Below are 22,934 nucleotides of genomic sequence, written 5' to 3'. Positions count from 1 at the left end.
AATTTTCCAACTAATATTTTCAAATCATGATTTATTGTGGGTAATTGAAATCACAGAAAGCAAACTCCAGATAAGGGCTGATTTCTGCACTCTGCTCACTAGTGAGTTCCCAATGAGCCCTTCTCTGGTTCTGTACCATATCTTGTTCATGATCGATCCCTGCCATTCAATACTCATGAGAAGATTTTCAACAGGTTCTTTAACTGCTTTGAAACTGGCCCATAGGAAGCACTTAATAAATGCCAGACATCATCTTCCTCCTCCTCCTCCTCCTCCTCCTCTTCCCCCTCTCCCCTCCCCCTCCCCTTCCCCTTCCTCTTCATCTTCCTCTTCTTCATCTTCTTCATTGTACCTGTTATTACTGTAGTATGCATTTCACTTTACAGTAATTTCTGGTTTACCTGTCTGCCTCTTTCAGTAGATCTTGAACTCTTTGTAGGTAACTCCTCACATTAAACTGGGCTTGTCAGAAGGTAGGCACTTTGATGGAGGAATGAATGAATACATTGCTGAGTTATAACTGAAATCCATTTCTTCTTGATACATTCCAGAAACTAATCCTTCATGAGAAAGGTAAAGTAAAGCCCACCCTGAATGTTACATATAGAAAGAGTTGAACACTCAGTTACTTTATTTTAAAGAGAGCTGAATAGAATTCTGACCTATTTGTAGTTAAAAAAGTCTTTGCTTCAAGGTGAAAAGTGATCCCAGGGGACTAGTTTTAATTTTTTTTAGTTCAGCAAAATGTCTCTGGACAAACTTCCCAGTGGATTGAGGCCATAGACAGCCATCTCACCAGGTCTCTGGCAAATTCCCTCCCCAGGAGGGGAAATGGAATGAAGCATTTCAGCTTCATTTACACTTAATTCATCAAAATGTCATTGGTAAAAGCTATTTGATGTCCACGGCTTATGAGCCTTGAATCTAAGCCTTCCAAAGCCCTTTTCTCTTTGAGGCTAAATGTGCTATTCTACCAACATGGAGTTGAATGTCAACAGGGCACTTTGTTCTGAATTGTGAAGCTAGATGGGGGCTCTATTTCCTGGATGTGCTATCCTTTCTCCCAAGCAGAACTCACTGTGACCAAAACAAAATGAATCCAAATCTGAGAGCCTCCCATACAGCCATCCTTCTCACCTCCCTTACTCAGACACAGCCCAGGAAGGGGTGGGTATCCACCTGGCCCCTTTTATATGAGTTCTCTTTCTTTGGCTCCAATCACACTCCTCCCTTTAATGGGAATGTGATTTACACCAAAAGGTATGCTCTCTGATCATGTTCATATACATGTGGAGAACAGGCTTGAATGCTCTTCCAGAACTCCTATGCAATGTGTCCCTGCACACCACTATGGCGTGCGGATGATAACAGGCTGAGACTCAGGTCTTTCACCTAAGACAACCCCGTGTCTCTCTTTACTTCATATTACTTGGACATACAAGCAGCTGCTATTTCCTTGAAACTCTCCAAAGACAAAGATTTGGTGGTCAGCCCCAAGCACCTTGTTGGTTATTCTCCTTGATATCAAGCTCAAATCCCTGATGCTGCAGTCTTAGCTGCACTGCCCTGGCTCTTAGTCCAGAGGACCTGGGGGAGCCCGGTACATGCACACACTGGCACATCCTCTCCACTCCGCAAGTTCCACACGTGCTGCCTGAGTGAAGCCCCCAAGTAGCGCCACCTGTGCCTGCAGGATGACTCTGGAGTCCCTGGCCCAGAGACACTGGCTCTGGCTCCTAGGCCCCTAAGAAGACAGCTCAGGTTTGCTCCAGTGCAATGCAAACAGTGGTTTTCACTCTCAGCTGCTGATAGCTGTTGACTTCATTTAATTCTTTGCAGCAGAACAAAGAAGAAGAGGGGCACTGAGAATAGCCTGATGTTCCTGAAAGGGCCTAATAATAGTCACTCGTGGGCCATGGCAGCTTATTCTCATTCCTGGGTTTGCTCGGCCATGAGGATTTCCTCTCAAGAGTCCAAGTGATTCCCTGGGAAGATGGCTCAGCCCCAGCTGCTTTCCTCTGATCCACAAAGGAAAGACTCCATCCTCACTGCAGGGAGGCTCAGCAGGCTCTGTCACTGCCTTGGTGGCTGATGTCAGTTATTATAGCACTCCACCTTTGTAGCTGGCCTGGCCCACTGTATCTGTTCTTGCTAACCCTTCATATTGCCTTACATCACTTCTACTGAGGTGTGAGCATATCCAGGACTCTGGATCACCTGCCTGCCTGGGCTTGCCCAGCTGCAGGCTGGCTAGGGGTCATGGGTGGGGTCACACCTACCCACTGGATCTGCTTACATGATCAGCCTTGCACTTCAAGCCCTGTCTTTGTTGCCTTGGACCTACTTTCTTGGAAGGTACCAGAGGGTCCTGTTGCACTGCCCAGAAGTGTGGGCAAGTGATGTCTTGCAGCATGAAATTCAGCCACTTAAAGATGGACTCACAGATGCTAGTCTCCCTCCCTACTGTGGATGGCTGGGTAAGCAGACAGTTTCACTGGGCCTTTGCAGATGGAACAATCAGCTGGCTTGGTACAAAGCTTTTAGGGGCAGCATGCTAACACACTGCCTCTTATGTGTTCTGCACCTTGCCTGTCATTCTCCTCTCACTTCTCCGTCCTTGGAATTCTAATCCCTGGCTTAGCGTGTAACCTTTGACCTTGATCTGTTTTCCTGGGAGCCCAATTTAAGACAATCCTTATACTTTCTGGAACCCAAATACTCTGTTGTGTGTGTAAATGTCATTTTAAGTTGCTACAAAAAATATTTGCAGTTGAACAATGGAGCCTTGAGGTGACAGGTAGAAAGGATAGATTAACTTGCCTAAAAACACATAGCTAGTAAGCGGATGTGTCAATGTGTTAGGTTAGGTCTATTAAAACTCAGGATTTGTGCTCTCTCAGATCATGACTACTCAAGTCAGACCAGGACTGGCTCTGAACTTGCTACCTGTGTGAACTGTGTCAGGTCACTTAGCCACTCTGACCATCCATTTCCTCATCTGCATAAGGGAAGAATTTAGATGTGATGAGCTCTAAGGCCTTGTCCACTGTGGACATTCAGTAGCCCCAACTATCTCAGGGGGACCCTCTGCTGTTACTCTGCTAGAATTTTCTGGCACAGCCTAGAGAATGGGTCCTAGAGGATGGATCGAGGCCCAGGACTACTATAGTCCTAGGGAAACATCTTGGCAGATATCAAAGTTTTACTGAGGGAAGATGGGCCCCCAGCATCTCCCATTCCTGCTCAGGGCCAACCCCAGTAGCATTTGTTCAGGCTTCTGCCTGACAGGCTCTCCCCTCTTGTCCAGGTAGCTCCTACCCCCTTTTTAGAAAGCAGCCCAAATATCCTTCTCCCAAAGGAAGCCTTCCTCCCTTGTCTTCACCTCTCTAGAATGGACCCTCTCCCTCTGTGCTCTGGTAACTCCGGCACTATGTACCCTTGCACACGGTAGTTTGAAATTGTATGTAAATATGATCATTCATTACTGTCATGCTTCCCAGGATGGAAGAGCCATGAAGATAATGTGCATGTTTATTTTTTTCCTATTTATCTTTAATGTCTACAAGAGTAGATGATGTTCAATAAATAGTTATTGAACTAATAGGTTAATTAGTTAATTAATACCCTATCTCCAAGTCTTATCGAGATCAAGGCAGCAGTATTTTTGCTTGAAAGATGAGCTGGGGTGAGTTTTAACATCCCTGTCTGATTGCCCAAGTCACTCAGTATGTAACTGCATGTCCTTGAGTCCTGGGCTCCTCTCCCTCTCCTGCCAGCCCCTGTCACAGCTCATTAGGGGGCTAATAAAGACATGACTGTGCATTGACTCTACCATCCCTGAAGTCACCCTGCGAGGCACCAGGCAGCCAGAGAGGGCTGAAGAACCGGGCTCAAGGTGACCCAGTGGTGAGAAGGCAAGGAAAGCCTGGCATTTTGTATTCCTGTGGCTAGCTGCTGGGCTGAGCCTTCACAATGGAATTCCAACAGGAAGAATGTTCCAGGAGAAGGTCTGGGACTGCAGAGAAAAGCATCAAGTCCTTTTTGCAGAAGCACATGCATCACCATGAGGTGGGTTCCAGTGTCAAAGACTGCAAGGTGCCCCTGCTGCAGCTTTGATGCCCATCCCTACCCTCTGTCAGATTCTTCCCAGGCTCCCTAGGCCTTCCATTGACCTATCAGCCCTGCATTTGCCAGTCTCCTTTGCAAGCAGGCCTCACCTCTGACCCAGCTCCCTCTGGGCACCAGTCACTCCAGGCACTTTACAATTCTCTGAACAAGGCTTGCTATTTTACCCCTCAGTATCACTGCAGATGTCAATGAGCTACCAGGAAAACTCCGAAGCATCCTCCATCCTCAGCTCCCAAATGCCTCTCCTATAGCTCTCATCTATACAGAGTGTATTGTCAAAGACTGCTTATTTAAAATCCCAACTAATATTTGTATCCTTTAAGACCTGGATTTTAAAATGTTATCTCCTATTCCAAGTTTGGTACATTTAAGGGATTAAAAGCATTACAGTTATAGGTTGCTTAACCATGGGGATGTATCCTGAGAAATGAGTTGGTAGGAAATTTTGTTGTGGTGCAAACAGAGTGTATACACATAAAATAAGATGGCAATAGCATCACTAAGCGATGTAACCTACAAGACCACTGTCATACATGCAGATCACTGACCTAAATGCCATTATGCAGCACGTGATTGTGATTGAATAAATAAGGATTTGGGCATAAATCCCAGCCAGGTCTCATATTAACTGTGTGGCTCTGGACAAGCCATAAACTCTGTGAGCTTCAGATTGCTCATTTGTAAAGTGGGGATAACAAGTAGCCAAAAAGTTTATTTACAGAGGACTGGAGACAGTGCTTGGAAAGCATCTTGTGCATCAGGAGGCTTGGAGGCTGCAGGAGTCCCTCTGATCTTGAATGCACAGAGAGAAGGGGGCTAGTTCAAGGTCACAATAAGAACCAAGTCTGTGTTCTCCGCACTGGGTCTTCATTACCTGTCCTGATCATTGGAACTCAGTTGTAGAAACATGGGTAGTGAATTAGCAATGATTTAATAATTTTTTACAGTTGTTAATAGTGTATACAAAGAAAACAAGAGATTCCCTCTGGAAGAACTTTTCACACCTTTGTTCTAACCTGACAGAAGACTGACATTCTAAGATGCTCACCTGCATTTTAATCAAGTCTCCACATTCACCCTGGAAATCTGCAGCACATCCAAGTGCACTTTGGCCCTTGGTCTATAAAAGGACATTAGTGATAGCAGAGGATGATACAAGAAGTAACAAAACAACCATCACTGTGACCAACTCCTCTGACAGTTGATCCATTTCCCTGTTATTTAATCATGTCTGCCTTGACAGTATCTCTCAAGTATCAAAGTTAGCTGATGGCGGTGTGTTCTACTTTCCCAGGGCCTGTCCAAGCTCTGCTGGGGCAGGGTAGTGGTGCTGAGCATTAAAATCATCAGAACAAACAAAAACCATCTGGATTATCCAAAAATAGAAGCTACACTTCTGCATCCATGTTAATGTGTCTAAGCCAAGCCAATGACTTATTCCAGGACAGGGCTGGGAGAGCCATGGGGCAAGGATCATGGGGATCTTGTTTATCAAAGCACGTCCCCAGTGCCTGGTTCCATGCCAGCTCTCTAAAGTTTTGTGGAATAAATGGACAAATAAATGAAAAAGGCATGAATGAGGGAGCATGTCAATACAGGTCTCATGAGCATACAGCACAACTTTCCACCTTTCCACCACCCTCCCAGTCCATCCACACATGCAGGTTATGTCCTCTCCTTACCCGAGCAATCAGCTCCCCGACCATGCCTGTCCAGGTGCCGTTGGCCTCCGGCACACCATACACACCATCCCCGACCAGGCGGATCTTGTAGTTGAACCGGAGGATCTCCGCCAGCTCCTTGAGCATGTCCACGCAGAAGCCCTCGTAGCGGTCATTGCCTTCCATCTCTTGGTGGTTCCCCTTCAGCATTAAATACGGATTTTCCTGCAGCAAAACTGGGCAGCTGTCATTCTCATCTTAGCTCTGGTATCTCACCACACAGGACAGTGAGGGGCCATTGGATTGTGGAAGGTAGGGACAAGATGGGGCTTGGGTAGTGGGCTGCCTTGGAGGCGGCAATGAGCAGGCCCCACCCCCACCCTGCTCCTCAAAGTGCTCCTTCCTGGCCCTTCTCTTACCAGCAACACACAATGGCACCCCCTGTGCACAGGGTCAAGGTGAAACCCTCCTCACTGTTCAAGGCCAACATATCCCCCTCCCTTTCTCTCTCTCTCTCTCTCTCTCTCTCTCTCTCTCTCTCTCTCTCCCTTTTGCTTATTGCCCAGACCTACTGCTGGGCAATATAGGGCACATGACAATGCTTACAATACACCAGGGTAGGTAAGAACATGACATGAGTGACTGTGACCCAAGGCAGAGTGCCAGGAAGAGGGCAGGTGGTGAGCTTTCCAGAGAAGGCTAAACAGGAGGTGGGATCCACACTAGGCTCTGGAGGACAGCAAGACACTGACAGGTGGAAGGGGCAGGAATGAAGAGCATTAGGGGCAGGAGAAAGGCATGACTGGGGCATAATCCCAGGAGAGAAGGAGTGTGGCCCACTCACAGCCCTTCTTAGATCCTCCACTTTAGTTGGAGAATGGATGGTGAGGGAGGAGAAATTTAGAATGATGAATTAGGCTCCACATAGGTCTTAGTGCCAGGATGAAGTAACAGCAAATTACACAAGACAGAGCATCTTGGGTCAAGTAGGAAGAGAGGGAGCATGGGGACTAGGCTGGGTCTTCTCTTGGTGTGTGGCACTGAGTGCTAAGCTGCTCAGCCTAGACTGGAGAGAGCTGGAAGGATGTAAGAGACACAGGGAAAGCCGGCTTGATGACTAGCTGAGTGTTGGGTGCAGAGGACGGAGCCCCAGACCCTTGGCACTTGGGTAGATGACTGAGAATGGCATCATCTTGTCATGGGTGGCTTGAAAGGGAAGAAGATTTGGAACATGTTGGATTTGGCATGGTAGCAAGCTATCCTGGAGGAGGAGATCACTGGCGGGGTGTTTAACATGTGAGGTAAAGTTAAAAGGGGGACAGAGTCTGGGAGGCCTCTGTACAGAGGTGAAGGAAGGAGGTGTACAATGTGTGACATCACTGGGGGGTAAGAATTGAGACAGGAAAGAAGTCTGTGGGGGGAACCTGATCTTTGAAAGCAGAAAAGTGAAGAGTATCTATCCATGGATACTCAGGAATGTGTGGCCAGGAAAGTCAAGGGGAAAGGAGTTTGAAGAAGGAGAAAGTAGCCCACAGAGACCAAGCAGGGCTGTGAGAGGGCAGCTGGATCATGGGTCATGCAATCTTCTGAGGGCAGATGCCGCAGGGGTATGGGGCTGGACTCTACAAGGATGACAAGAACATGCAGGAGCACAAGGAACAGCATCTGGAGAAGCTGGGAGATGGAGGGAGCTTGGCACACAGAAAAGGGCAGATCCCTCTCAGCCCAACTCCTCTAAGCCAGGCCTCCCCTGGTGCTGAGCTGCAGAGCCCTTCCACAAACAGGATAGGAGGGTCCCCATAGGTGTTCCTGGACCTGCTTCTATGATTCCCTCAAATGGAGCATAACTGAAGGGCAGCAGGGGGTAGGTGGTGTGGCAGTGATGCTGTTTAGGAGGGGAGATAGTGGAGTATATCTGCATCTAGGCAGCAAGGAATCCCTGCAAAAGGAGAGGTTAGAGAAGGCAGAAAGAGAGGGTGGTGAGGGGAGCAAGGAAATGGTGATGGACACAGAGCCCAGGGTGTGTGAGGCTGGGAAGGGATCTGGGGGTAAGGTGCAGAGTATGGACACAGGTGACACAGAGAGGAGGTGAATCCACACCAGCCCTCAAGGTGGTACCAAAGGCGGGGCAGGTAGGCAAGACTGAAGGCTTGGTGTGTGAGAAGGTCTGGCAGAACTGCACAGCGGAAAAGAGGGAGAGAGCAGAGGTGAGCAGAGGTGAGCACAGGTGACTGTCAAGGCTCATCTGAAGTCAGGACAAATGCAGGCTGGCAGTAGGGGGTAGAGATCACAGCAGGGATCCGGACTGGGGACAGGCATGAGGGGAGATGGCTTAGCATCATCATGGTGGAGATGATTCTAGAAGCTAATCTGCTTAATAAATGCTGAGTTGCTGAGTTTGAGCTGGATTAGGGCTTCTGTCTTGGGAGGAAGGTAGAGTGGAACGTTAGGGCCAGACAGACCAGAGGTCATGGGGAAGGATGGCGAGAGCAGTTTTGTAAGTGTGATGAAGTGGTAAGTGGTAAGTAACCAGCTACATTTCACAGTGCTCAAGCTCTGAGCTGAAGGTGACATAACTTTGACTTGTGATCAGGGCCATTGTGACAGCAATGAGATGGTGGCCACTTTCCCTGCCTTCCATACATGCTACCCTTGGCTCGAGGGCTTCTCTCTTCCCTCTCCATCGTTTATCTAACCTAACCCACAACTGTCCTTGAAGTCATCTTGCCTCCTCCCATGCCAACTTGCTGCTTGGAATGTCCCTGTGCTCATGGCCAGGGGTCACTGATTATCCTCCAGTGTCTTCCCTTCTGCACATGAGTGCAGCTCCCAGGTACAGTGTGAGTAGGACCTGGGACTAACCCTCCCCCACTGTTGGTCTCCCTACCCAGCTCCAGTGGTAAGTGCTTGTGGATTGTGTGGCTGAAAAGAGCCAAAATAATGCCATGGACAAGCCATGGCTGACGGTTCCCATCCAGGACCAAGGTATCTTTAATTATCCTAAGGAATGTCACAGAACTTTCCTCCCTAAATGCTCTCTACTCTTGAGTTAATTTAAAATTCACTGACACATTCAAAGTAAATATCCACAAGACTAATCTTGGAGGGAGGAGACATGTTGGAAAGCCAAAATCTTTAAGACTGGGGCTCACTGGGACTTTGGGAAATATGGGGGGCTGACTGCTGTCCTGTGCTGACAGGGGGTAGGGAGAGCCTCTGGTGACAATGAGTCAGTATATTTGATGTGGGTCCTGGCACAGACAAGGTATGTAGGGAATGAGAGCTGAGACTCATCCACATGTTTGGTGGTATTAACCAATAAATCATTCACATGTCCCAAGTGTACTGTGACAGGAGTAAGAGACAAAACAGATATGTACTGAGGTTTAAAGGATAAATCATTCAGGATTACCATTTACAAGGGAAAACCCACAAATGGTCACCTAGGGGCTGAGTTAAGATCATCATTCCCGGTAAGAGTTACTGATTCCCGTTGGCTGTCTCTGACACGTAGACACACATGCACAAGGAAAGAGCCTATGCTGATCTTGCTTTGAGTTTTGCTTACTGTTTTGTTAAATAGCACTGCATACAAGAGTATCCTGCCAGGGTCCTGCCCTTCATGCACTCACATGTGGGTGTGTGAGCACACAGGTACACACATGCAGATCAGAGTGACTCCTAGTCTGGAAACAGGGCCTAGTGCTCTTGGTGTAGCTGTAGTGGACCTGTATGGAAGCTCCAAACACAGTCAGATTCCAGACCCTGAGAGGCAGGAAGTACAACTCAGCAAGCCCCTCATCTCCCTCCTCAAATCTTCTTGACTTTTTTAAAAATTAATTTTATTGGTACATAGTATGAAGAGGCAACCCACAATGTGGGAAAAAATTTTCACCAGCTGTCCCTCAGACGAAGGTCTACTATCTAGAATCTATAAAGAACTTTAAAAAATCACACCTCCAATTTAAAGACCCAATCCAAAAATGGGCATCTGAAATGAACAGACATTTCTCAGACAAAGAAGTAGAAATAGCAAATAAATACATGAAAAAATGTTCAACATCACTGGTCACTGGTCATTCGAGGGATCCAAATGAAAACAATGCTGAGATTCCATCTCACCCCAGAAAGAATGGCTATCATGAAATCAACCAATAACCAATGCTGGCGGGGCTGTGGGGAAAGAGGAACCCTGCTCCACTGCTGGTGGGAGTGTAGACTGGTGCAACCACTGTGGAAATCAGTATGGAGATACCTCAAAGAACTAGGATGGGAAGTCCCATTTGACCCAGCTATTCCCCTGCTGGGTATCTTCCCCAAAGAATTAAATCTTCTTGACTTTTAAGACATTACTTAAAATTACTCTCCCAAGTCCTCCGGGAAAAAATTCAAATTTCTAATTACTGAGCTCCTACTTGTGTCTGGCACCTGAATCTTGGAGAAGCTCTTGTTATAGAAGGGGAGATTCAAACTACCACCTCTCAGAGAAGATGTGCCACATTAGAGGGGTGTAGAAAGGCTATAGATGAAGAACACAGGAATCTGACAAGGGAAGACTCCATGGAAGAGGTGATGTCTGAACAGAGTTTTGAGAGTGTGTAGTATCTTTCTCCTCTCTAGCAGGAGACAGGAATTCAGGGAGGAGCATTCCAGGTGAAGGGAACAGTACATACAAAGGTAGGAGAGGCACGACACAGACCATAAGGCACATGCAGAGTGAGCAGGTAAGGTGGGATAGTCCTGATGATGGGGAGTAGGAAGGAAATCACAGGACAATTCTGATTTTAGCTGAGGAGAAGGGCAGATAGACAGAGCAAGCAAGAAGGAAGCTGTGAGGAGAACACAGAACAACTGAGGACAAGAGCCAGATGGGCCTGTTTTCTGGATTGGGGTATAGGCTGTGAATGAATAGGAAGGAATAGACTTCAGAAGTTTTCCAGGGGTCAAAAAGCCAGCAGGAAGGACATCCTAGCAGTCACACTGTGCCCTTCCCCAGCTCATCCTAGCCAGACTGTCTCCTGCTCTCAGCTGGAACAGGGACAGCACCACCCTCTAATCTTCCTGGAATTTCTCACTGTGCAGAGAAACTGGAACTGGGATGGAGAGCTGAAACTGTGCTCTCTGTGTCCTTCACTCCAACTGCTCCTTCTGCCAGAACCTCCTCCCCAGGAAGCTTCTCACCTGCATCAGGTCTCTGCAGATCTCACCTGACTACCTGGGTATTAATGTCGCTTTCTCTCTCAGCACCCCAATCCCACTTCCCCAGCTCCCAGCTCTATCTTTTGTCCCTCAGCTTCACCACCTTCTAATTTATCAAGCATCCTTAAATGAAAAACTCCAAAGACTGAAATACTCCAAAACTGGAAACATTTTGAGTGCTGACATGATGCGGTTATGTGTTTCGGATTTTGGATTTTTGAATCAGGGATGCTAAACTGGTAGTTTTGAAAAAAATATTCCAAAACCTGAAAAAATATACAATCTGAAACACTTTTGGTCTCAAGCCTGTTGGATAAGGGAGATTCAACCTGTATTGATTTTTTATTATCTCTTTCATATCCCCTACTGGAATGGAATCTCCTACAGGCAGGGATTTTTGTGTTTGGTTCATTGATATATCTAGAGCGCCTATAATGGTGCCAAGCATGGAGCAGCACCCAATAAATATTCATTGGATGAATAAATGAAAATATTCAGTGACTCATTGCCTACCAAATGAATGGCATTCAAATTCCTGAGCACTATGGATCCACTTTTTTGGCTTATGCTTCTCCCTTTTTCTACTATTGCCTATTTCTGGGGAAAGCTTATGCTTTTCAGCATTTCCTAAACACCTAACAATACTCTCCTTCATTCATTTTCACCTCTCCAATTGCTCCTGTCTTTCTGAGTCAGTCTTAAGTGTTTCTTCTTAAGGTGCTGCTGACCTCTGTGTGGGATGGAACCTCTCTCTCCTCTATACCCTACAGCTCTACCTTTGTGTCTCTCTCCTGGCTTTTATCCCACTGTTTACAGTTGATCAATAATTCCAGCCCAGGGTTCCTGTGCCCCAGGACTTGCCGAAGGTCATGATAGAGGTCCCTGAGCTTTTTTTTTATTATTATCTCAAATAGCTTAAAAGAAATGTACACGTGTGCAGACCTTGCACATTTAGCAGGGATAAGGCTGAGTGTGCTTTACCATACAGTGTCTCTGCTTTGGGTTGAAATACTCTGACAACACTGGTTATCTCCTGCTGACAAGAAGCGGTGTCAGGCAGGGAAATACACTTTTGAGTAGTTAAAAAGGGGAGGGGGAGGAGAAAATTAATTATTATTGCTTAACACATGCAGTTGATTTAATTGACAAATCTTTTAAAACATTAGGTCTTCAGAGGGGGGAAGACAAATAATACATTGGCTGCGTATGCACTTCACTTATATCATCTGCTAAATTATAACTTCTTGGAGGATAGAGACTGGGTCTTATTAATCTTTGGTTTCTGTGACTAAGCATCACACCGGGCACATGGCCTGGGGCAGGGGTGAGGGTTCAACTTGGTAATTATTGAAGAGAACTGAATCAAATAAAAAGGCAGATGGTCTTTTGCCCTAGGATTCATTGAGAACTCTCTTTGCACCATCTGGAAGTGAAAAGAGGCCATTAAAACCCACAGACATTGAAGTGTCCGCTTGGGGGATGGAGGGCCTTGTTTTGTATACAGCAAGCTCCTAGCAAGGTGGGTTGCTAGGAGAGGGGGCCCCTTAGAGGATTGGATCCAGCACCCCCACCTATATGGGAAGGTCCCCTGGCCATCAGGGAACCCCTGAAAGAGGCATCCACTGTGGACTCTTCCCATGCCATCCCTCTTCCTCAGCTGCCTGGGAGTTCATCAAATATCATTTCCATATGAAACAGCAACTTGAGTATAATTACACTGTCATAAATTGGCCTCTGTGCTGTGATTAGCGCTCCCATATTCTGTTCCCTGGGAAGCCTTCAAGCTCTTAGCACTCCGGGAGGCACCCTGAGGAGCTGCAGCTGGGCTTGGGAGACCCCGCTTACCAGGATGGTGGTGACGACTAGGGTGGTATTGAAGAGGCTGTCAGAGATGTTTGAGGCGTAGAGGCGGCTGTCCATGCTGAGGCCCTCTGCCACGTGCCACTGGCCAATCTGAGGAGACCAACAGGAGAGGATTGGGAAGACACAGGAAGGAGCCTGCACAGCTGTGAGCGCTTCCCCGAGTTGCAGGAGCCCAGAGGCCAGAGCCCTGCCCCTGCTAGGCTTCACAGAAGCTACAGGAAGGAGGGGCCGAAAGGGCAGGGGACTGTTATGCAGGGTTAGAGGCTTCAGGGAAAAGGGACTGTTAGGGTATGGGATAGAAGGAGTGAAGACTTGGGAGAGAAAAATGGAAAAATAAATCAGTAATGGTATGTGGTTCATGAAAGCTGTCTTGCCCAGAAGGGAATGGATATGGGAAATCACATTATTTTCAGGCAGGGATGCGCATAGCACTCTTGTGCTTTGGTTTGCCTTCAGTAATCCTCATCATCTAAGTGAGAATCAGAATGGTATATTGAGGGGAACTGGCATATACTAGGCTTTTAATAAAGCCTAAGGAGACCAAGAGATGGAAGGTAGAGAAGGAGAGGGTAAAAAAGAATTAGGATTGTCATGTACATGCACCAACTCTCTACAGTGAATGTGATCATTATGTAAGGCAAACAGGTACTAATAACAAATTTTAAAAAGAATAAGTGTTTGCTGAATGGTTAAACATAATGAACGAATGAATGAATGAACCAGAAGAGGTAAGGTCCAGGTCTTACTTCTGGTTGATACACTTGCTTGCTCTGATAATTTACAGAGGTACCTAAGTCCTCCAGTCTCATCTGTAAAAGGGGATGGTAACATTTCCCCACCTTCTCTCATAGCCAAGTGGCATCACAGATGGCCAGTCTGACACTATAGTATCCACCAGACCTGGGTGCATAGAGTCACTGTGGAACTCAAGAGAGTCTCTAAACCCACAGGGTCTGCTTCCTCATCTGCAAAGTGGGAACAATAATAGAAACTTCTTTGGGTCATTGTGAGGATGTATTTAACCTGGCATTCAATAGATGTTATTTTCTTCTCACTTCCCTATTGTTTCATTTTCCTTTTATTGGCTTTTGTTTCATTTTTTATTTTGTTGTGGTAAAAACACAACATGAGATCTAGCCTCTCAATGAATTTTTTAAGTGTACAATATATATTCCTGTTGACTATCCCATTGTCTTAAAGACCATCTTGGTCAAAACTCCAAAACTTAGTTCCTCACCCAGGAAGTTACCTAAGCCTAAATTCAACAGTAGTGGACTGTAAGCTCATTTTCCCTAGTGGAATCCTTTGTATAATATATCTAAATATACATTATACAAATGTATGTTATATGTAAATAATATAGAAATACATAATGCATAGATAAGTAAACTATATATAGTATAGATATATAAAATTCTGATATAGTTCTGCTAGCTGGACTCAACAAATGGTTTCTGTTGCTAAGTGTCTGAGGTGGGCAGCCAGGGACAGCTGACAGCTGGCTGCAAACCCAATGAGATGCACACAGGCATCTCTCCCAGGCATCTCCAGGAACCAGCAGCAGCTTCCCTGGAAAACTTTGAGCTCCATGGGTGCCACGTGCCTGTTTCCTAGAACAGGGCTCTAGGTTCTCTCCTGGGTGTTCCAACAACAGTAAAGATGAGGCTCACCATTGGCTCTCACCCCTGCACCATGGGGCAAAAGAGCCCAGGGTCCCAGTGAGGGGGAGCCAGCTTCCTGGATTCATGGTCTGGAGAAGGTAGAGGGCAGGGCCAACCCAGGACCACCTGTACTGTCAAGTAAGCCCTTGTGGGTCTCCAGTTCCATTAGGGGCCTCAGGGATTAGGGGGACTTTCAGCTGTCAAAGGCGAGATGACCAAACACTGCTCTCTGTGCCTTTGTGAGGAAGCCACTGGGAAGAGGGAGCAGCTGTCTCTACCTCTGCAGAAAGAAGCACATGCTCATGTTGCTTTTGAGGTTGGAAGTAGTGCATCATGCTTATCCAAGCAGCAAGCCCCTTTTACAGATCAAGAAACTGAGACCCAAATAAGACAGCCCACTCAAATTGAAGAACCCTGAGCTTGAAGCCCTGTGCTCTTGACCCCAGATAAGTCTTTCAAAGGAAGCCAACATGGCCATCCTGTCTGAGCCTTCCAATGTTCTCTGCACATTTGTTTTCATTTCCCCACTTTTTCCCAGTAGCCAGTGTGTCTCATGGCAAAAAAAGGCCAGCCTTATTTATGCTCAGACTGGACTTGGAAGCATGGAAAGCAATTGTCTGCTGTTGGCAGAGTTTTATTATTGGCCAGGCATGGGAAGAAGGTGGGTGAACTCCTTCTGCCCTCTGGAGCACCTAATGTCTCTCAAAGGGACCAACCAGGCCATTCCATTGCCTGACCTTCCCCTTCTGGCTCTCTCTGCAGCGGCAAGGAATGGAGGATGAAAGATATGCTTCTAGATTTCCAAATGAAGAGGGAAAGGCTAATAGTTACTGACATCTGTTGTGTTAGATTCAAAGTTCTGTCACCTCTTTGAATTCTCCCATGACCCTCTGGAGTAGTTACTAGGTTTCTCTTTTATTTCTGAAGAAACTGGGGCTCAGACAGTTTTAATGGCTTGCCTATGGTCACACATCTGGTAGATGTAGCACAGGCTTAAGGCCAGATCTGTTTGTTTCCTAAATCCATGATCTTTTCTGTTTCTGCCACTGTCTCTTAGGGTGGAGAGGCTAATGCACCCTTCACCCAGACATGCTAAACAGGACCTGGCTTCCCTGGGCCTCAGTCATACAGCAAGAACTCCAGATACACAGCTTTTTCTCCTCGGTCTTGGTACTCCACAGAACCAGGTGGAATTTGTCTCAAGGAGCTCAATTTCCCTGCCTTCAAAATGAGTGGAATTGGCTCCTGATGATCTCCTAGGCTGGGAAAGGCTATATTTGAACAGAAGGGATATAAAAAGAAATTGGGCTAGATGTCAGCATTTGAATATTTTGTATAGGATTGAATTTTTTAGAATCCTATGTATCACCCTAAACCTACACTTTACACCAACAGGGCCAGTGAGACCTCAGATCTCCCTGTCCACTTTCCCACCCCCTCTACTCTCAAAAGAGCCAATGCTCACTAACCACTGCTGTAAGAGTCCGAGCCCCAGGCTCTCTTGCCTCACTCACACCATGAGCCTGGTCCCCTGTGAAAGCCAAGGACAGGGATGATTTATCCAGAGCCAGATCCAACAGCTTGAGCAGTGCACTCTCCCACTCATCACCTCTGGGGACCTGGCAAAGAGGCTAATAAGCCCCCATGCTCCAGTTGGGAAATGAATCTCCCACCCATCCTCCTATTAGCCCCAAAGAAATTAATAAACTCATCAGATCCAACAAAGTGGTTTGGCAGTGATTACCCAGAGCAATCTAATTGCAAAGAGGCAGTGGGAAAGGAAGGGGAGAGGCAGAGCCAGGCGCCCTGGGATATGGGTTAATTGCCCCACCCACTGGGCACCTTCGATGCCACACATATGCCAGGGGTGGGCAGGAGATATAGCTCTCTCATCACTGACAATCTGTGCCTTTGCCTACAGCCAAATTCTTTTGCTTCAGCCTACTGACACCTGCCCCCAAACCTCCTCTAGGAACAGCTGTTTTGTAAGCTGCTTCCGCAGGCCCACATGTTCTGGCTCGAGGTCACTTCAAATAATGTCTCTGCTTGGTGCTCTCCGTTACTGTCTCCCACTTGCTCTGCCTTTGGACCAGGTTAGAGGCCCCAGGAGCTGCAGTGAAGGGCAGAGAGAGAGAGAAAGTAAGCATTTGGAAAGGGTCTCTACTAACCCCTATAGTACCTTAATGCAAGTGAAGAATAAAAGTACCACTCTAGGCTGATGTGGTCCCACCAGTGCACAGCTAGGACTGCAGAGCTCAGGATTTCAGCCTCTACTAGCCCTTGAGTTCTGGACAACCTGTGCCGCTCAAGTGATGGCCCTGGAGTTGGAGGATTTGGGTTTCACCTTGCTTTTCTGCTTAGGATGTGTGATATTAAGTTAATGACTCCCCCAAAGCTTCAGTTTCCCCCATCTATAATATAGGGAATAAAACAGTAACTACTGCCAGAGAGTTATTAAGATGATTAAATGAGACGGCATCTGGGCCAGGTGCTATGTCAGTACTCACCACAGTGCTACTGCTTGGACAGAAGGGGCAAGCTCTTCTGTGTCCTCCCACAGAGTTAGTTTATTAGACAGATTAGGTCAATGTCTCCAAGTTTGGTGCCCAGACTGGCAGTATCAGCACTAGAAATTCTCCAGCTTCACCCTAAATGGGTTAAATCAGAAACTCCAGGGGTAGAGTTCAGCAGTGTGTGTTGGAATCAACTGGATTCTGAGGTTGGCTAGATTACAGTAGGGCAAAAAGAGAAATTCAGATTACAGGAAAGCCTAGGGTGTGGAAATTTATAGTGATTGAATACCCATCTGTGAGGAACTAGGAAATGTTTAAAGACTGGTTCTCCTGGAAAAAGAGGCCCTGACTTACAGTATCTGCCAATTTATGTGGTGCAAACACTCCCACCACGGCTGGCGTGATGTTAAGACACACAAAGCTGGGAAGACATGTAGAATGGGCTCTCACTAGCTGGGAGGCTGGTGCCAGGACCCCACAGATGCTCACTGTGCAACCAGGATCTGGGCTGGACACCAGAAGTGTGTGCATACTGGTCTTACTGCCAATAGGGAAAGCCAAGTCCAGACAAATAAATAATTTTTCCAAGTCAGAGCTGGTAAGTACAGAAACCAAGATTCAAAACTAGCCCATTGTGCTGCTTCACTGAGACCAGGATGTCTAAAAAAAATGTGTGATCTTTCTAACTACTGATTTGAATACTACTAGAAGAAACACTTTGTGATAGAAGTGCTTAGTCAAATATGAAAATTTAGGTAAATATATCTGATATGGGATATACTTGCCTGTTCATAAAAAGCATCACTTACCTTACATCCCTGAGGGACACAGATATATAGATAGATAGATAGATAGATAGATAGATAGATAGATAGATATAGATATAGATATATAATATTTACCTTGTTCCTGTAAGTATCTAATTTCAGAGATTTTAATTATAAATTTAAAAGCTGTTTATTTCAAAAAATCCTAGAGGAATATATCCTTTTGACCTCTTAAGCAGGGTGGACATTTTACCTTAATATGTGATGATATCATTATGAAGCCAGTTACTGCACTGTGCTGTGATATAATACTGCCCTATGGTAACTGTAATATGCAGGACCACTTGCCTGCAGTTCTGCTCCTTTATAAGGAGATTTGTCTACCTTTCACAATGTTTCTTTTCTCACTGTGAGGAGTCATCTTTTGCTTCTAGTAGGACAACTGTCTCTGAGCCTCTGTCCTTGCAGGAGCTGTGTTTAAGAGCCCTGGTTAGAGCGGCTGGGGGTAATGCTTGGCAGCACTGGCTGGAAGGAAAACTTGGACAAGGGACCACTGCGGCCAAGGGAGCTGTAGTAAATGGGCTCCATGGTTTCAATAGGAGTTACCCACAGTCCTCTGAAAGGTGACCTTGCAAATGAATGAGTGTCAGATGTGAGCATTTTGTCTGCAGCATGGCCTAGGTGGGTACAAGCGAGCTGGTCACTGGGAAGTGCTCATCCAGGGGCCCTGACCAAAGGTGTCCTCTGCAGATTCCTGATGGAGCTGGCAATATGTCACCTGGAGGCAGAAGACCTGCACTGGTATCTGGTACTCAGCCTCCACCCTCCTCCAAGTTCCCACTAAACTTCCTGAGGATTAGAATCCACTCTGGGCCTCCCTGCTCTGTTCTTCACACAGCAGCAGCCAGCCATAACCACAAAGTCTCCCTCCCCTGCCATCAGACCAGTCTCTGCTTAGAAACTCTACAGTTCTTTCCCATTTTTGGTTCAAGGACAGGAACCAGACCTCTGTCTGGAGCTCTCCCTTCCACATGCCCCTCTGTTCCAGCTCTCTTTCTGCTACTTTAGGGAATGACAAACCATAGCCTACAGTCCAAATCTGCCTATTTCAGGAAATAAACCATGCCTATTCATTTCTACATTGTCTGTGACTGCTCTCATCTGCAATAGCAGAGCTGGACACAGGCATGCAGTCTGCAAAGTCTAAATATCTACTCTCTGGGCCTTCATAGAAAACATTTACCCACTCTGATCTAGTTTTCACCTGTTGGTCTTCAGGCCTCAGCTCTAAGATTATTTCCTTCCAAAAGCCTTTCCTTTTCTTCCAAAGAAAAATTTCTTCCAGAACCATACACTTTTCCTTCAAAGTCTGTGTTAATGGGGTGCCACTCATTGCCCGCCTGGCTTACTGTACAATAACCATCATAGGAGCAGGGATTGTGGCTGGTTTTGCCTGTTCTTTTATCCTTGGAGCCTGGTACAGTGCCTAGCTTGCTGTAGATGAACAGGAACATTGCATAGATCATCTCATTTAATCCTCAGAAAAATCACAAATCCAAGAGGAAGATCTTTCATATATTCATTCTCCCCCCCCCAGATTAGACCCAGGGCTTTTACAATGAACTATGTCTCCAATCCCCACTTTTGAAAAAAAATTTGAGACAGGACCTCACTAAGTTGTCCAGGCTGGACCTGAACTGGAGATCCTCCTACCTCAGCCTCCAAGAGTGTTAGGATTGCAGGTATGTGCCACCACACCCAGTTTAAGAGATAGAGCTTTTTATACTCCTTTTACAGAGGTTAAAAATCCCCGTCCCCACAAAACTAGGTTGTTAAAGTCCCCAGAGTCACACATATTAAGTACTAGAATGGGGATTGAGATGCTTTCTTTCTCCATCCTCAAAGCCTATACTTCTAACTCCTGTGCTATCTTGTTACTAAGATTCAAGATGGTAATTCTGGAAACAAGTTTAGCACAGTGCCTGGCATGTTAGAGCTCTCTGTGCCTTCGTCCTTCCTGACTGTCACAGATGAACCTCAGGCATTTTCCTGAAGACCAGTCCTAGAGGTTCCGGGACTCACTCAACTATCACCCCTGGGACTCACACATCCTTCCTCTGATGGGGAGCTTTGGCAATCTTGCCAGCTCAAAGCCCTCTCCCTGCTGCTTAGAAACACTCAGTTGTCATTTTGCCACTGGTACTCTCTCCAGTAGGTAAAAAGGGACTCATTTTTAAAGCCCAAAGGTACATCCTCATATCCTTGCCTGCATCCGCATCCGGGTTGTGTATACAATGCTACAGCACTTAGTATTTTATGTATATTTAGATGATTATTCTTTGCAACTCAGCGCTGCTGGGACCCAGCTTCTTCTAGCAAGGGTGATGTAACTCCTGAGCAGGGCAGGTCCTTCTGTTCCAGAGTCAGATTCCGCAAACACTTATTGATCTTCTTTGCTTGCTGGGCACTGGGCCATGTGGTTTACTTACATAAATTTTCCTGATTCTGCATAATGATACTGTTATTATTCCCACCTGAGAAATGTAGACTTAATGTATGCACTTCAGACAACAATAACAATGCTCAATGTAGGTACTTTAAGTTTTTGTTGAATGAATGAATGAAACAAATGCAGAGATGTCACACAACTTACTGAGCATTACATAGTCAATAGAGATCACACAGATTGAACTGGAATTTGAACTCAGATTGCATTTATTACTATGTTATCTGGTTGAATTAGGACAGGTGTAAGATATCTTGACTTTAAGACCTGGGCCTTCCACATATCATTCTGCTCACTGTGAACTGGTTCGTTGGCGAATATGCCCCTGAACAGTCAGCTGAAAGACCCTAAACCAATGATCCTGGCCAGGGCCTGAGGTGGTTGCCTAGGAGCCTGGTACAAAGGGATGTATGGAGCACCAGAAGACCCAAATTTTCCTTCCCCTTCTGCCATGCATAATCTTGGGTAAGTCACTTAACCTCTCTGAACCTTTCTCTTCTGCAAAATTGAAATGAGTGAGCTTGCTTGCACATATGCTATAGCGTGGAGCTGGAATGCCCCCTCATCTTGGCACTATCAGGAGGTGGTGAAAACTTTAAGCAGTGGGGCCTAGTCGGAGGTCAGTGGAGATGTGCTCTTGAGGAGGACAGTAAGACCCCAGGACCCTCCTGGCTCCTCTTCACTTTCTGGCCATGACCATGAGGTGAGCGGTTTTTCCCCACCACATGTTCCTTCTATGATGTGTTGCTACAGGCCCAAAGCAACAATCATGGAAAAAAATCTCCAAAATTTTAGCCATAACAAACCTTTACTCTCTGTAAGTTGATTACCTGGGGTATTTGTCATAGTAACAAAATGTAACTTAGTACAGTAAGTCCCTGACTTAGGAACATTCAAGTTGTGAACTTTCACAGGTGTACTGTATAAGACTCATTTTGTCAGATACAAGCAAATCTGACTTACAAACATTTTTCTGGAACAGAACTCATTTGTAAATCAGAGACTTACTGTACAATGTTGTTGAAAAGCAACTGAAATAATGCAGATGATAGTTTATGACAAGCCATAGTAAGCTGCAAGGATGTATAAAACAGTACTGCTATGCATCTGGTAGGAACACAACTGAGCAGAAGTCAGGAGACTTGCGCCCAAGGTCTACCCTGCCTCCTTAGACCATAATGGCCTGGGGAAGTCAGTTTTGCTACCTATAAGATAAAGATAATCTCACTTCCCTTCTCTTCTTATTGGGAAGATGTGAGACAATCACATGTGACAAAACTTTAAAAGCCTCTAAAATCTAATTTTTTTTTATATTCTAAGTCCTTCCTCTGTAAGTCCATTCAAAGTTGGATGAATCATAACTGATGGCTCATTTTTTAAGATCTCAGGTTCAGAATACTAAGCTGAAGTTCTCATTAGGAAGGATGCTTATGACAATATACTAATGCCTTCTGGAGTTCACAGAACTGATTTTGGCATACAGACAGGGAGAGTGATACCCAGGGGTTCAACAATTTGCCAGAGATCCCAGGAATGAATTGAGATTGGGTTAGTGCTCTAGATTCTCTACAGTCTAGGTCTGTACCTTGATATAAGACCAGCTAAAAAAGACTCATAATATCAGCCTCTATGGTGACCACCTGGCATAGAAGTAAAAGTATATTGAATTTAAATCCAATATTTCCAATCATAAAAGTTTAGTCATGAGCAAGCTCCTAAATGGTGCTGAAAGGAGTGATTTGGGGAACAAAGATAGTTGCTGAAGTTGGCCAAAGTCTTCATTCTTTCAGCCAAAGAGGCCGCCAAAATATGTACTTGGGTGCAAAATGCTGTGAAAATTCCGCATCACAGGACAGCAATGAGACAGACCAAGAGATAAAGACCAAGTCCAAGAGATAAAAACCAAGTCCAGAGAGAGGTGGGTCCACCTCGAATGGACATTACCTGAGCTCTGTCACCACCTTTGACTCATTTGGTCTAAGGTAGTGTTTTGTTAAACTACGGGTTGTGACCCCATTAATGGGTTTTGAAATCAATTTAATGGATTAAACAGTATTAAACAGTACTGCATTAAACAGTAAACTTTATACGTAAAATATATTAGAATCCAATGCAGATAAGCAGAGGTAGCTATTGTTTCATAAGATTTGGTTTCAGCTGCACATAGGTGGGAGTCATTGTGTATCCAGAATTGCAACCTAAATTCAAGTCATGCTCAGGGTATGAAAATGTCTGGTATCCCTCTGCACTTCCTTGCCTTTGATTCTGATATAGGTATTTAGAAGAGATGATTTAAGCTTGAGGAAAGAGAGTATGGTATAGCGGAAAAGACAAAGCATCAGGAGCTCTGTCTTCCTATCCTGGCTCTGCTGTCAACCCTCATGGACTCTAGGAATCCACTGTTGGGGTTCCCTGAACTCCCTTTCCTTTCATACATCAAGATTCAGTCTGAATGTCACTCCCTTGGGAGGCCCTTCTTACCCTCCGTGACTTGGTCAGGCCCACTTCCTAGGATTCATGGGTCGTCCTGAACCACTCCATAGTAGTACTCACCACACTTGTAACCCTAAAACTATTCATATTATTGTTTGTTTAAAGCCCATTTCCCCACCAGACAATTCATTCCATGAGTGATA

At 45.8% G+C, this 22,934-nt stretch overlaps 1 protein-coding gene across 3 annotated transcripts in view; it reads right to left on the bottom strand.

Moving 5' to 3' along the window:
• The window catches only part of Grik4 (glutamate ionotropic receptor kainate type subunit 4), a 436,311-nt gene that overhangs the window by 69,548 nt on the left and 343,829 nt on the right, over nucleotides 1-22,934 (bottom strand). For all 3 annotated transcript variants that reach the window (XR_015451727.1, XM_087212564.1, XM_021249070.2), the window contains 2 exons: nucleotides 12,834-12,941; nucleotides 5,811-6,014 (listed from right to left, as the gene is read on the bottom strand). Coding sequence is in view for 2 of the 3 variants with exons in the window: in XM_087212564.1 (XP_087068690.1) it covers nucleotides 5,811-6,014; nucleotides 12,834-12,941 (312 nt within the window). In the remaining variant the exon portion in view is untranslated. The remainder of the gene's footprint in view (nucleotides 1-5,810; nucleotides 6,015-12,833; nucleotides 12,942-22,934) is intronic.

Source organism: Heterocephalus glaber, unplaced genomic scaffold, assembly GCF_053883595.1.
Source record: "Heterocephalus glaber isolate CG9 unplaced genomic scaffold, H.glaber_assembly_v1.0 deba00001431, whole genome shotgun sequence".
Taxonomy (NCBI): Eukaryota; Metazoa; Chordata; class Mammalia; order Rodentia; family Bathyergidae; genus Heterocephalus; species Heterocephalus glaber.
Note: the sequence above shows the minus strand (reverse complement) of the source record. Positions and strands in the feature narration are given on the sequence as shown.